General features: G+C 44.5%; 1 protein-coding gene across 1 annotated transcript in view; it reads right to left on the reverse strand.

Annotated features, from left to right (window-relative positions):
- Positions 1-14158, reverse strand: part of FLT3 (fms related receptor tyrosine kinase 3) — a 36960-nt gene that overhangs the window by 14374 nt on the left and 8428 nt on the right. The window contains 8 exon segments of the mRNA XM_029048530.2: positions 274-382; positions 810-913; positions 7628-7796; positions 8998-9151; positions 9247-9386; positions 10570-10697; positions 12714-12831; positions 13747-13862. Of these exon segments, the coding sequence (XP_028904363.1) occupies positions 274-382; positions 810-913; positions 7628-7796; positions 8998-9151; positions 9247-9386; positions 10570-10697; positions 12714-12831; positions 13747-13862 (1038 nt within the window).

Genomic DNA, 14158 nt, shown 5'->3' on the forward strand with positions numbered 1-14158 from the left:
GTTTGCCAAAGGAATAGAAGGAATGTGAGCTGGGATTGGTTTTCTCCATTTCCCCCACCCACAGGAGAAACATTTCCCCATCAGTGGCCTAGTCTTTGGAACCAGAAAGACCCTCATCTACTCAGTCACCTGAGGACGCGTCTATGAGACATTACAGGCTGATGTTAACCTTTCTGTTTCGTGAACCGTTAAGCCATTGGCCACTCAAACGCACGCTACCGTTAGAATCAGTTCCTTCGCCACAAGAGATGAAAACATCTTTACTGTATTTACTTGGGAGAGTCCTCTGAGCATTTCTTCCAGACCCAAGATGGTGATGGGTAGCCGCTGGAGAAGCAGGAGACCTGGGTGGCTGATACTTGCATTGTTACCTGTGGTTTTCCTGTACACACACACACAAGCTCATTAGTACAGGCATTATTAGGACAGCCGTGGTATTTTTCCGGGGTATATACTAGAGCCCAATTCGAGCATTTGCCTGCTTTGTGACCTTGGGCAACCCACTTCACTTCTCTGTGCCTCAGTTTCCTCTACTGTAAAATGGGGGTTAGGTCCTTTTTCTCCCTCCCCAACAGACTTGTGAGCCCCACGAAGGACAAGGATTGTGTCTGATCTGATTGCACTAAATTTACCCTAGCGCTTAGTGTTGTGTGTAGCCTGTGGTAAGTGCTTAACTATCACAATTATTATTATGATTATAAACTTGTTTATACCCCAAATCAGCACTCTTGCATATCTAGCTATTCAGTTGTACCTTGAATGGATGCTTAATTAATAATAATAGTACCAATGACACAATTTCAACTTACTTCTCACAGACAGCGTAAATATTTTCGTGAAATGTGCATCACCGTTTTCGGCACGGAATATGTACTCTCCTGGCTGATACTTATGATCGCAAAATCGAGATACGCTGTTGGGAAAAATGTGGGATTTTTTTAAGATTTAGATTGTTGTCACTGCTGCTTTCATCTCTGGCTTCCTGCTCTGGTCATTCAGCTTCCTTGACATTTAGTGTGTGTGACTTGTCATTCACTGGGAGGTTACAGATTTTGCCTTTTATGACTCTTTCCAGGCAGAAATAAAGAGACAGACAGGGTCAGCGTCAGATTTTTGGCTGTCCCAAGAACTTGCCTTTGTGGGCAGGTCAATCTGGTATATTGGACTCTCCCAAGCAGGTACACTGCCCCGATACTGAATTTTTCTGGCATTCTTCTACCAGAGCAACTGCATTGACTCCCCAGGTTCTCTAGCTCCATCCGGGGTTTTCACGTGGCTGTCCAGGAACTGGCTGGGGTTTTCAGAGCTTCAAAGTTTCCCTGGGTTTCTAAGTCTGGTATGCTGGTGGGCATGACACGGGTAGTTGGGAGGTTTGAGTTTAGGAAATGACACCTTGGTGACTAAGACAATGTATTCTTTCAACCACTCTCAAGAGGGTTCTGCTCTCTTCCCCCTCCCCAAAGCCCCCATTCCCGTTAAGAGGACAGGCTAGTTTCACTTTTCATTTGGTGATCAGAGTAGGGGTGGGCAGGTCAGGATCTCCCCAGAGGCTGTGTCACACAGGGAAGGCTCTGCAGAGAGGGAATTTTTCCGTAGAGAACCTTGCTTAGGACTAAACCTGCTCAAAGCCCTCTGGAAACCAAGCACCGAGCGAACGTCCCCACTGAGTCATGGCCAAGTTCTGGGCAGTGCGAGCCTGAGGTCCCGTCTCTGAGCTGGGCACGTGTCATCCGCTCATCCCCCTGATAGGAAATGTTTGGGGTTGTTTACCCTGACCCTGACTCTCCTCCTGAGGCCTCACTTGCTTCAGGACGGGAGCCCGAGTCGGGCAGGAAGGCAGTGGAGCCTGGCAGGGTCCTGATGCTGGGATGGATGGATGGTTGCTAGCAACAGGGAATCAGCATGGCCAACTGGATATATGGGCTTGGGAGTCAGGAGGACCTGCGTTCTAATCCCGCTCCGCCACTTGTCTGCTGTGTGACCTTGGGCAAGCAGCGTGGCTCAGTGGAAAGAGCACGGGCTTGGGAGTCAGAGGTCATGGGTTCGAATTCCTACTCAGTTGTGTGACTGTGGGCAAGCCACTTAACTTCTCTGTGCCTCAGTTACCTCATCTGTAAAATGGGGATGAAGACTGTGAGCCTCATGTGGGACAACCCGATTACCCTGTATCTACCCCAGCGCTTAGAACAGTGCTCTGCACATAGTAAGCGCTTAACAAATACCAACATTATTAATTTCTCTGAGCCTCAGTTACCTCATCTGTAAAATGGGGATTAAGACTGTGAGCCCCATGAGGGACAGGGACTGTGTCCAACTTGATTAGTTTGTATCTACCCTAGCACTTAGAATAGTAAGCACTTAATGAATACCATTATTATTATTAGTAGTAGTAGTACTAGTAGTAGTAAGAGCCCGGGCTTGAGAGTCAGAAGCCATGGGTTTGAATCCCAGCTCTGCCGCTTGTCAGCTGTGTGACTGTGGGCAAGTCACTTGACTTCTCTGTGCCTCAGTTACCTCATCTGTAAAATAGGGATTAACTGTGAGCCTCACGTGGGACAACCTGATTACCCTGTATCTACCCCAGTGCTTAGAACAGTGCTCTGCACATAGTAAGCGCTTAACAAATACCAACATTATTATTATTATTATTAATAGTAGCAATAATAACAACTCTGATATTTGTTAAATATTCACTAGGTGCCAAGCATTGTACTAAGCACTGGGGTATTTTTCCCTCATTTTTGCCTACTGTGTGACCCTGGGCAAGACACTTAACTTTTCTGTGCCCCTGTTTCCTCAACTGTAAAATGGGGATAAAATCCCTGCTTTCTTTTCTACCTGGACAGTCTGCCCTGTGTGGGATCTGATTATCTCATATCCAGCCCAGCACAAGGTACATAGTAAGCGCTTAATAACTACCGCTGTATTATTATTGCTATTATTATATTGAAGATGGATTAGGATTCCAGCACCAGTGAGTTAAGGTGCTTCCAGGAGCTGGCTCAGTCGGTGAGGCTTGCTGGCAGGCTGAATTAGATCTTTTCCCAACTCTCCTTTGGTCTAGGAGAAGTTTGGGATCTGAGGACTTTTTTTTTCTCTTCCTCTCTGTTGTAGTTTATCCACTTTGTAAGCAGGGCCTAGTTCTTTAATTTCATTTCACCAAAGAGGAAGGAGAAGTGGGGTCTGATACCCGGTTTCACCACTGAAAATGGAGGTTACCAAAGTCGACTGTCGTAGGTGAACTGAAATTCCCATATGCCAAGGGGCAGTGTTTCCTTGGGCCCACTGCTCTGTACCAACTTAGAAACATTTGGGGATTCCAAACATAAAAATGAGGTGACTCCTCACTGGGCGGCCTCTCTGGGATTCCACTAAGCATTTAGACACAGAATCACTGATCCCTCTAGACTGTAAGCTTGTTGTGGGCTGGGAACATGCCTACCAACTCTATTACACTGTACTCTCTCAAGCACTTAGTAGGGTGCTCTGCACACAGTGAATGCTCAGTATAAATTTGATTGATCTTCCCAGGCCAGCATCGGCTAAATCCAAAGCCGCTTAAATCCTAAAGTCAGACAGGACCAAGCTCATTCAGATCTCTCCTCCGGAGACCTATGTTCTGAGCGTTCAAGAGCTGACATTGGCTACAGTAAGTGGGGTGTGAGGAAAATGGGGAGAGACAGTCAGAGTAGAGTGTCTCCTTTAGAGAGACAGCATGGCCTAGGGGAAAGAAAGAGGAGATGGGAGTCAGAAGACGTGGGTTCGAGTCCTGGTTCTGCCAATGACCTACTGAGTGACTTGGGGAAAGTCACCTAGCCTTTCCGTGCCTCCGTTTACTTATCTGCAAAATGGGGAATTCAGCCCCTGTGCTTACTCCATCCCAGTAAGTACAGCAAATGTGCTTAATAAATACCTTAATTAATATCGTTATAGCTATTAGTCGACAGAAAATTTCCTGAGAGCCACTTGACAATGGAAACATGCTTTTCTGGGAATTCTCTAGGAAAGGTCTGCGTCATCATGACCAGATTTAGAGTTCAGTTCTGAGTTTTTGGGACGACTCTCAGGCTGAAAAGAAAGCGGGTGGGGAGATTATAACAATAATATAATATTCAAGTGGTCCTTCAGAGAAATAACTGATCTTTTCAAACATCACAAACATAAATATATCATTGTCTTGAAGCTTAGAGGAATTTAAATTAGAAAATTGCAAAAAAATCAGGAAAGACGTAGCATTTTGCCTTTATGGTTATTGACTCACTCATAATAAGGAAGTGAAAACTGAAGATGTTTTAGGTATTAAAGGTTGAGTTTTTTCATCAACAAAGAGCAGAAGACACGGGGTCTGAAAATGACTGATATAATGTTCTTTTTATAGAGGAACTATACTTTGGGTAGGTGTGGTGCAAAGACAGAGTAAATCGGATCAAAGACATCTATGCCTCAGCTTGCAGTAATCCCACTGAAGATGAAAGAATTAATCAAGCAATAGCTGAAACTCATTTAAGCAACTGCCTCCCCTGCTAGACTGTAAGCTCCTTGAGGGCAAGAATTGTGTCTTTTAACTTTTTTGCACTCTTGCAACTAAGAGAAGAGTAATTAGGAGTGGTGAACCCATTTCTTATTAACCTGAGCGCTGAACAGGCCTATCAATGGTAGGTTTAAAGTTTTGAACCTAAAGGTTCACTTTGAGGGGGCAAAATGGAAGATGGGAGGAGAGCAATCAAAAGACTATGGAAGATTGCGAAAATAAAGACCCAGAATGAAAGGTTAGAGGAGCTTCGAGAACAGAATGCTGAAGGGAAAGTCAATAACGATCTCCAAGCCTGCAAAGGGTGAACTGATGGCTCCCTTTATTTCTTAGAGGTCAACTAGACTCCATCTTGTCCGAGGTCAGAGTTGGGGAAGATAAGCTTAAAATACACTGTGAGGGACTTTGGCGAAGATGTAGGCAGGAATGTCTTCCTCACAGGATAAACCTTGAAGTGGTTATTAACGGAGGCTGCAGTTCCTGGCAGAGAGAAGGTGTCTTAAAATGGTTTTCCTCCTGTCTGCCGGGAGTTATGTGGGGTTCTTGCTGGAGATCTGAGCTCTTGAATGCTCAGAATATCGGTCTTCGGAGGAGAGATCTGAATGAGCTTGGTCTTGTCTGACTTTAGGATTTAAACAGCTTTTGATGGCCTGGGAGGATCATTTGGAACTGGAGATGGACTCTCTAGCTGCCTTTCAGATTATGATTCTATGTAAAGGAAAAACACCCATAAAAGTTTAAGAATTTTTGGAAGGTATCTGGACCAACAATAAGAATTTCTCAGGTATCTTAAAATGTAAAGTGCAATGAAAAATGTCTTTCAAGTCTCTGCATAAGGATTAAGGTTGAAGGTTAGAAAAAAGATTAATCCTGTGGAGAAGGAAAAAAAACGCAACTTGGAAAGAAGGTATAATTTCATCAAACTTAACTGAAGAGGCATATTGAAGGTCATATGTAGCAAAGCCCAAACAGCATATTTAGAGGAAGTAACTGACCAAATTGAAGAAGTGAATCTTGAACACAAGCCTGAGTAAAAGTTTTTATATACTCTATTTTCAGTAGTTTTGATGGTGACAGTGGTGGTTGTTCAGGACTCTGACCACAATAATGGATTTTTCACAGACTTTCCTCTTCTCTCACTCCCTTCTGCATCATCCTGACTTGCTCCCTTTATTCATCCTCCTAGCCCCACAGCATTTATGCACAATCTGTAATTTAGGCATTTATATTAATGTCTGTCTCCCCCTCTAGACGGGGAGCTAGTTGTGGGCAGGGAAGGTGTCTATTTATTGTTATATTGTACTCTCCAAGTGATCAGTATAGTGCTCTGCTCACGGTGAGCGCTCAGTAAATATAATTGACTGATTGACAGACTGAGGGATTCTCAGAGAACCATCCACAGACACAGACTATGAGATGGGATAATGCAGAAACAAAATCCCTGAAGCAGACAGGCTTCACTTCCTGGGATAAGGACAGTTTTAGGCAGTTCCAGCAAGTTGAGAAGCCACTAGGCTTGCTGATTTGGTGAGACTGCTTGAATGACGTTTGGCCGGCTGTTCAAAAGTGGGTTCGGGGTGCAATGAAGGGTTAAGGGAAAGTAGGACTTTTAAAATGCTATTCCAGTTTTGTCTTTTTTTTGGGAGGGGGGCTGGGGGCCGTAGTCATGTACTGCCTAGTACTTTATTCCTTTTTAAAGAAGAGGAAGGAAAAGTTGAGTTTGATGTAAAGTTTAACCACTGATAACTGTAGTAAATACACAGCGAGTTTTGAACTTGAACAAAGCCCCTTGAAGATTATGCACGTCAATTCCTGGAGCTGTTACCCAGTCTCCTGGGGAGGCGTTTTTCAAAGGCAATCTCAGAATTCAACTGAATAGAAGTTGGCTAGCAAAAGAATTAATAGTAGCAACAGCCAAAGGGATAATACTGTGGGGGACAGCAAATACAGAACTTTTCCAAGAGGCAGGTGAAGAGGAAATGAGTGAAGGATTAGAGTTTTTAAAAAGTGCCTTTTTATGCTTTTTCCTTGCTTTGGAAATTGTAGGAAGTCCATGCCTTTGACTTTTGAGTGGGAAAGCTAAATGGGCAATCACTCCTTAGATTCTTGACTCAGAAGAAATGGAATAACATCCAGGACATTTTGCCGGAAAAATATGGACCCTCATCTGCTAACTGATCAGAGGGAAATTCAATAATGATAAATGTGGTATTTGTTAAATGCTTTCTGTGCACCAAGCACTGAGGTATATATAATATGATCATGTTCCTATCCCATACGGCTCATAGTCAGTGGAGGGCAGAAAGGGAGAACAGGTATTTCATGCCTATTTTACTGAAGAGGAAACTGACGCACAGAGAAGTTGAGTGACTTGCCCAAGGAAACACAGCAGACAAGTGGAGGAGCCAGGATTAAAGCCAGGTCTCTGACTCCCAGACCTGTGCTCTTTCCACTATGCCATCTCAGGGCATCCACTGCATAAATATTGTTTTGATCCCGAGTACTAGATTTATTTTGGAGAGAGGGTCAAAAATAGACGTTTTCCCTGGAGAAATCCATCCTGAAATGTCCTTATCCCGTTAGACTTGGCCAGAGCCTTCCCTGATGACTAAGTTTCATTTAACTCATATTTTTTGTGGTACATATTATAGCATAGGTGTCTGCTCCAAGGGGGTAAGAGAGGGGCAGTGGTCCTCTCAGCTGTGTAACTGGACTCCTGGCAGCCTTGCTCACCCCAGGGCTCTGACAAGACCTGAAAGTTTCCAGTCAGCGTTGAAAAGACCCAAATGGTCGCTCTTTGGCCTGTTGGCGCTTTGAAGCTATCTCCTCCCTAGTCCCTTTTCCCCCTCTAAAATCCCTGCCCTCTCTCTTTCCCCCAACTCACATAAAACTTTGGCACCTGTGTGGGACAAGATCTGTGATTTGCCCATATAGCTATAGCTGATATTCGCACATCTTACGTGTAAGCACTTTTTATGCTTTAATTTCCAATTAATAATTAACTGATAAAAACTGAACTTGATGTTATAAATTCAAAGCCACCAAGGAAACAGCACTGTAACGGACATCATAACAGTAAGTTGTGCATTATCTTACCTGTATCCATCTTCAAGGTTACTGTTTTTGCAAGGCAGTGATATTTGAGAAAATGTCCATGTGCAGCTAATTTGTGGGTATGCTCTAAGTTTGACTGCAAAGCAAAATTCTTCATTCAGATCAATTTCATAGTCTTCTTTCGTATTGGATGCATTTATGAATCCTTTTTCTGTAAAGACATATTAAGGAATTTAGGGTAAAGCTGTATTCAATTATATTGCAAATTAGATCACTAAAAGATACTTGGCAAGTCAGATGTGTCATTCCAAAACGAAATTCTGTTTTCCCTTCGATGACCCATTATATATTTTTTTATCACTTCAGATTGCCTAGGGAAATAGTCACATTCCCTGACTTGTAAGATTCAGGCATTTTTACTGAGGTTGAAGGTTCATCTGATCTGAAATTCCCCAGGTGAAATCTGATCCTACTGGGACAAAACTGGGGCCCCAAATTTTGCCCTTTGAGTGTCAAGGTTGCGCTCCCAGGTATCTCTGTGGTTCCTTGTTGAAGTGCTCACTGGGAGAGATGGTCAAAAATGATTTACGCATAGTTCTAAATGGCTCCCAGGGCCTGCCTTCACCCCAAACTGCCAATACTCTAAAGCAGGCCACTAACCCCTTTCCATCTTTTGCTCCTAGCTGGCCCTTCCTGCCTCACCCTTCCTACCATATTTCTCCCTTTCCCCATTCCTTCCTGATCCCACTCCTCACTTCCCCCATTCCTCCCTGTCTCATTTCATCCTTCCTCATTCCCTCCTTTTTCCTTTTTGGCTCCCCATTCCCCAGCCTGAGTTCCAACTTCAATTTAGGTCTAATTGCCTCTCTCGTGAGATTGAAATCTCCTCCAACACCAGGACCACTTCTCTGGAATGGTCCCCAAGCTTCTGGCACAGTGCTCTGCACACGGTCCACACTCAATAAAAACTGTTGCTACAGCAGTGAGGCCCCCTTACACCCTAACGTGGGTTCTAATCCTGGCTCTGACGCATGACTGCTGTGTAACCTTGGGCAAGTGACTTCTCTGGGCCTCGGTTACCTCATTTGTAAAATGAGGATTACTACTGTGAGCTCCATGTGGAACAGGGACTGTGTCCAACCTGATTAACTTGTACCTACCCCAGTACTTAGAACTGCGCTTGGCACATAGTAAGCACTTAAGCACCATAATGATTACTATTGTTAACCCCTGCAGTAAAATGGTCCCACCTTAGACAGCACCATGTTTCTTGACAAATTTCTTCAGTTCCTGCCCATTTCACCACTTAGCCTAGCCCACCTGGAGACCTGACAGATTGGCAGTGTTCTCAGTGGCAGCACTCGTTTCTACATGCAAAAATTGCACTGAACTGTGTTGGCAACATGGATTACCCAAGACTGTAACCAAAGCTGTTTTGCTGGTATCCTCTGAGGAAGAACAAGTATAATGTCCAGCATCACTTCTTCCCACTGATGAGACAAAGGCGAACATAATCCGTGCCATATTTCTGTTGCTTTGATACCCACTAATCTCAAAGTAGCTGCCCTAAATTGAAACAAAACACAAATTTTGCATTTAGTGCATTTGAGTCATTCACTGCCAGCAGTTATTATGTCCCATAGACAGACACCTGGCATTACCTCTTGTAATTCTTTATTTTCCACCTTCCACGTGAGTCCAAACCGATGGTTTTTATGAACAGCTTTGCATCTTATCAGCAGCGGCTCCCCGATTTTAAGAAAGAATTGTGGTAGGGGTGCTTGTGGTGCTTTATTTAGATCTACAAAGTGAAGAAAGCCAACAATGAAAAAATATCCTCCTGATAAGTCAAAACCTGGAACACTCTAAAGAAGAGCAAATCTTGAGTGCCCTATCACAATGAATCCACAGCTTGCTTTTGGTTCCGAGACCATGGAAATCTTTTTTTAAAATAGAAAACTACATCCCGTAATTTGTACAGCAAATACTCTTGTAGCTATCTCTTGATTATCTGGGTACTAAGGTGCAAAAGCCTTCAGAATCTGGATATTTTCGGTCCACACTCTGAAATCCTCCCCCACTCCTAGAGCTCTGGACTTGGGGTGGGGGAATAGGTTATTTTTAGCCCTCTAGCAGCTAAAGCCCAGGGCTCCAGGGATGCCTTGGCTCCATCTGGATTTTTGGGATGAGGTCCAGGGATCCTGAATTAGAAATGAGAGTCAGGTATTCCCTTCCTTATTTATGGTATTTGTTAAATGTTTACTATGTGTTTTTCTTTTTGCAATTATTATTACTATTACATTTGATAAGTGCTTACTATGTGTTGAGAATTGTTCTAAGCACTGGGGTAGATACAATTTAAACAGGTTGGACAAAATACATTAAACACTATTCTAAGCACTGGGATAGGTACAAGTCAAATAGGTTATTCATAGTCCCCGTCCCACAAGGGGCTCACAGTCTAAGGAGGAGGGAGAACAGGTATCTCTATTTTACAGTTGAGGAAACTAGGGCATAGAGAAGTTAAGTGACTTGCCCAAGGTCACAAAGCAAGCAAATGGAAGATCCAGAATTAAAACCCGGGTCCTTCTGACTCCCAGCATTTCAACTCCCCCCAGGCCCATGTGCCTGAACACCCCTCCCCAAAAGTGGAGAATTAGGACTAGGAGTGTTTCTTAGCCAGAATTTTATGTTCCCTTTCCTCCAAATTGTAAGTGATAACAAATTCCCCTGCTCTGTGATCTTGGGTGAATCACTTTTCTGGGCCTCGGTTTTGTCATCTGAAAACTGGGAATTCAATGTCTGTTTCCCCTCCCCCTTAGACTGTGAGCTTCTTGTAGGACAGGGGCCATGTGTGGCCTGATTATCTTGTACATACCCCAGCACTTAGTACATAATAGTAAGAGCTTAATGAATACCACCATTATTAATTTTATTGTCATAAACCTGACCAGGAATAAAAAGGAATTTCAATTTACCGTTACCTAGTGTAAAGAGCTTGGTACACTCCCGGCCCAATTCATTCCTCGCACAACACCAGATGTCTGTTCCTAATAATTCATGCTGTACCTTTTCCTCTCTCTTCATGCTGGCGAGACTTGTCTTCCTGCAGCTACATTTGAAAAACAAAGCTCAGTGAATGTTCAAGAATAAAGAAATGGGAATTAAAGGCCTTAAAGCAATAATGTAAAGGAGTGGAGACTGTAGAACTAAGAACAAGTCAGTTGAAGAAGACAGACCCTAGAGAAGTCAGAAATGAAGCCTCAGTTGTATTTAGACATACTCTTTTTTATGATTGGAGTATCGTCTCTTTCAAATGACGGTCGTGGCAGTGGCAGGAGTGGGAGGTAGGAGGGTAGGAGGTCATGACCACTTGGCCTTGTGGAAAAAGCCCAGGGTTGGGACTCAGGAGACCTAGTTTCAATCCTGGCTCCACCTCTTGCCTGCTGGGTGAGCTGGAGCAAGTCACTGAATTTTTCTGTGTCTCGCTTTCCTCATCTGTAAAATGGGGATTCAACATCTCTTCTTCCTCCCCTTTGGACAGTGAGCACCATGTGGGGCAGAAACTGCATCTGATCTGGTTAAATACAATATAAGGCTTAGCCCAGTGTTTAGCACATTATAGAAGTTAAATAAATACCACAATTATTATTAAAATGACAACAGCAGGAGGAGTTGTGGCTGGCGGAGCAGGAAAAGCTGCTAGAGACAACCTTCCCAGAGGACTCAGAGAAGGAGGGAGGGTAGATGGGAGGGCAGACTGGCCCACAGGCCAGTGAAGGACAGTGAGAAGTCTGGCTATGTTGGTCTCTGTCAGAGGCCACTAGCCCCACTAGTCCCCAATTTCTTGGAAGGGGTAGGTGGCCAGGAGGGATGGATGCACATAGTGGATTGATTAATTGACTGATCGATCCTACTGGGTCACAGGTTCTATGTTGGGGGCTGGAACTCTGCTGAGCAATTGGGGAACATTCACCCAACGGGACGAGCCTGTCAGGATACAGCCCTATGTCGTGTTGGGAGAAATGGTCGTGTGCATGTGCGTGGAGGTGTTGGAAGGAATGGTTGTACAACATGTGCATGGGAGAAGCAGCATGGCTTCGTGAATAGAGCATGGGCCTGGGAGGCAGGAGGTTATGTGTTCTAAATCCCGGCTCTGTCACATATCTGCTGTGTGGCATATCTGCTGTGTGGCCTTGGGTAAGTTACTTAACTTCTCTGGGCCTCAGTTACCTCATCTGTAAAATGGGGATTAAGAGTTTGAACCCTATGTGGGAAAAGGACGGTGTCCAACCTAACTTGTATCTACCCCAGTGCTTAGAACAGTGCTCAGCACATAGGGCTTAACAGGTACCATTATTATCAGGTGAGTCCTACAGTTTGAACTTACCTTAGTGCAGAGTTTTGCAAGAAAGGTACGCCTTTGTTGTTGGAGAACTGGGTGTCTTTTGCATAAGCAGGGGAGGGAGAAGGGAGGAGGAGCATGCAGGCGAATTATGTGTTGTCTGCTGTTTACTAAGTCCAACTTTATTCTAAAATATGAGCTTTTGAAGGACGAGTGAAGTCAGGCAAGAGAACATGTGTGCCCAAAAGCAGAGAGAGCAAGAAAACTGAACAGCAATGAACCGCACATTACAACCCCTTTGCCCCATTCAATCCCTCCTGCGTGAACTTATATGACTTTTTCACCAATATGTAATGAGCCCTTACCAAATGAAAATGAAAGAATAACTCAGCACTGTAGAAACAAAGATACTGTCAATGTTCCAACCTGTTCAGTGTAAGCTCTTTGTGGGCAGGGATCTACCAACCTTTTTGTGTTGTCCTCTCCCTAGTGCTTAGTAAAGTGCTCTGCACACAGTAAGTGTTCAATAAATACCATTGATTGATTGATAGTAATATAGCGCAAAACTTGGCACGTAGTAAGTGCTGAATAACTGCTTTAATAAGAAAAAGGAAAAAGAGAGAAAGGAGACTCTCTGGAAAGCTATTTCATGACAAAGCTGGGCCTTCTTCAACTGAATTACCACTAAGTACCAAACTGACCCCCTTGGCCCAGAGGCCTGCACCCAGTTTGGAGACGGGACCCCATTGAGGCATGGGACGTGGGAAACGTGGGAGGCGGTACCTCTCGCTGAGGGTCCGGCAAAACAGCCATTCCATCACGGGCTCAGGGAAGCTATCAGACACACAATCCACTGAATCCTGGTCTTCGAGTTTCCTGAAGTAGGGCTTCCTTAAGGTTCCTATTTGAAGAAATCGAGAGATAGCAGTAATAGTAAGCGTATTTTTTAAGCATCTACTGTGTGCAGAGCCGTATACTAAGCACTGGGAAGGACCACCCGGGTGAGAACTAGACATCATCCGTGGCCTCCAAGTATAAGAATAAGATTGGGGAGGCAGTGGGGTCAGAGACACAAGACCGTCTTACTCTGAAACTGCAAAGGATTTGAATGAGCATACCCTAGTGGAAAGAGCACGGGCCTGGAAGTCAGAGGTTGTGGGTTCCAATCCCGACTCCGCCACATGTCTGCGTGTAACCTTGGGCATGTCACAACTTCCCTGGGCCTCAGTTACCACATCTGTAAAATGGGGATTAAGACTGTGAGGCGCATGTGAGACAGGGACTGTGTCTGACCTGATTACCTGGTATCTACCCCAGTGCTTAGAACATATTTGGCATACGGTAAGCACTTAACAAATACCACAGTTATTATTAAATACACAAGCCAAACACAAGCACTGGCCCACGTACAATAACTTCCGGGGGCTGGCCAAAGTCGTACTCACAGTTTATAGGGACAGCTTACTGTGGCATTTATGAAATGCTTACCAGACACCAAGCACTGTGCTAAATGCTAAAACAGATATTGAGACAATCAGACCTAACACAGTCCCTGTCCCCCACAGGACTTTAAGAGGAAGGATCCTCTCCCCATTGCTTGGAAGAGGGAGCTGAAGCCCAGAAGGATTTGGTGACCTGCCCAAGGTCATGCAGCAGGCCAGGGATGAAGCTGGGACTAGAACTCTTTCCACTGAGCCATGTTGCTAGGAGCTCAGAGGGCATCACCAATGCATCCCCACTGAAGAAAAATAAGCGACAATGGCAATATGGGTCCCGTCCACGTCACACGCTGATGCAGACGCCCCATTGGACTTACGTTTTACATTCACTGCAAACAGGACTGTGCAATTCATCGTTCCACTGTGAATTGAGAGGAGGTATTCTCCGGCTTGGGTTTCTGTCATTTTCGAAATGACCAGAGAAAGAACAGTCCTGTAAAACAGGAAACAAAACTTTTTATTTTGGCAACTACGAAACTGACAGAAGAGACCACCGCTCCACACAAAATCAGAGATCTGTTGGCCTCGTCTTGGTATTCACCTGTAACTGCTATGGCAGGGAGTCTGACCCTGCCCAGGTGATCCCACCCGAAGCTCCCGCTACCAGAGGGTTCCTTCTGGGAAGACACAATCTCAACCATGGGAAACCTGTGGCTGGGTCATAATAATAATTACAGTGTTTACGAGGCATTAGCCAGGTGCTAAGGCTAAGCAGATCGGGCCCAGCTC

The sequence above is a fragment of the Ornithorhynchus anatinus genome, chromosome 20 (genome assembly GCF_004115215.2).
Source record: "Ornithorhynchus anatinus isolate Pmale09 chromosome 20, mOrnAna1.pri.v4, whole genome shotgun sequence".
NCBI lineage: Eukaryota > Metazoa > Chordata > Mammalia > Monotremata > Ornithorhynchidae > Ornithorhynchus > Ornithorhynchus anatinus.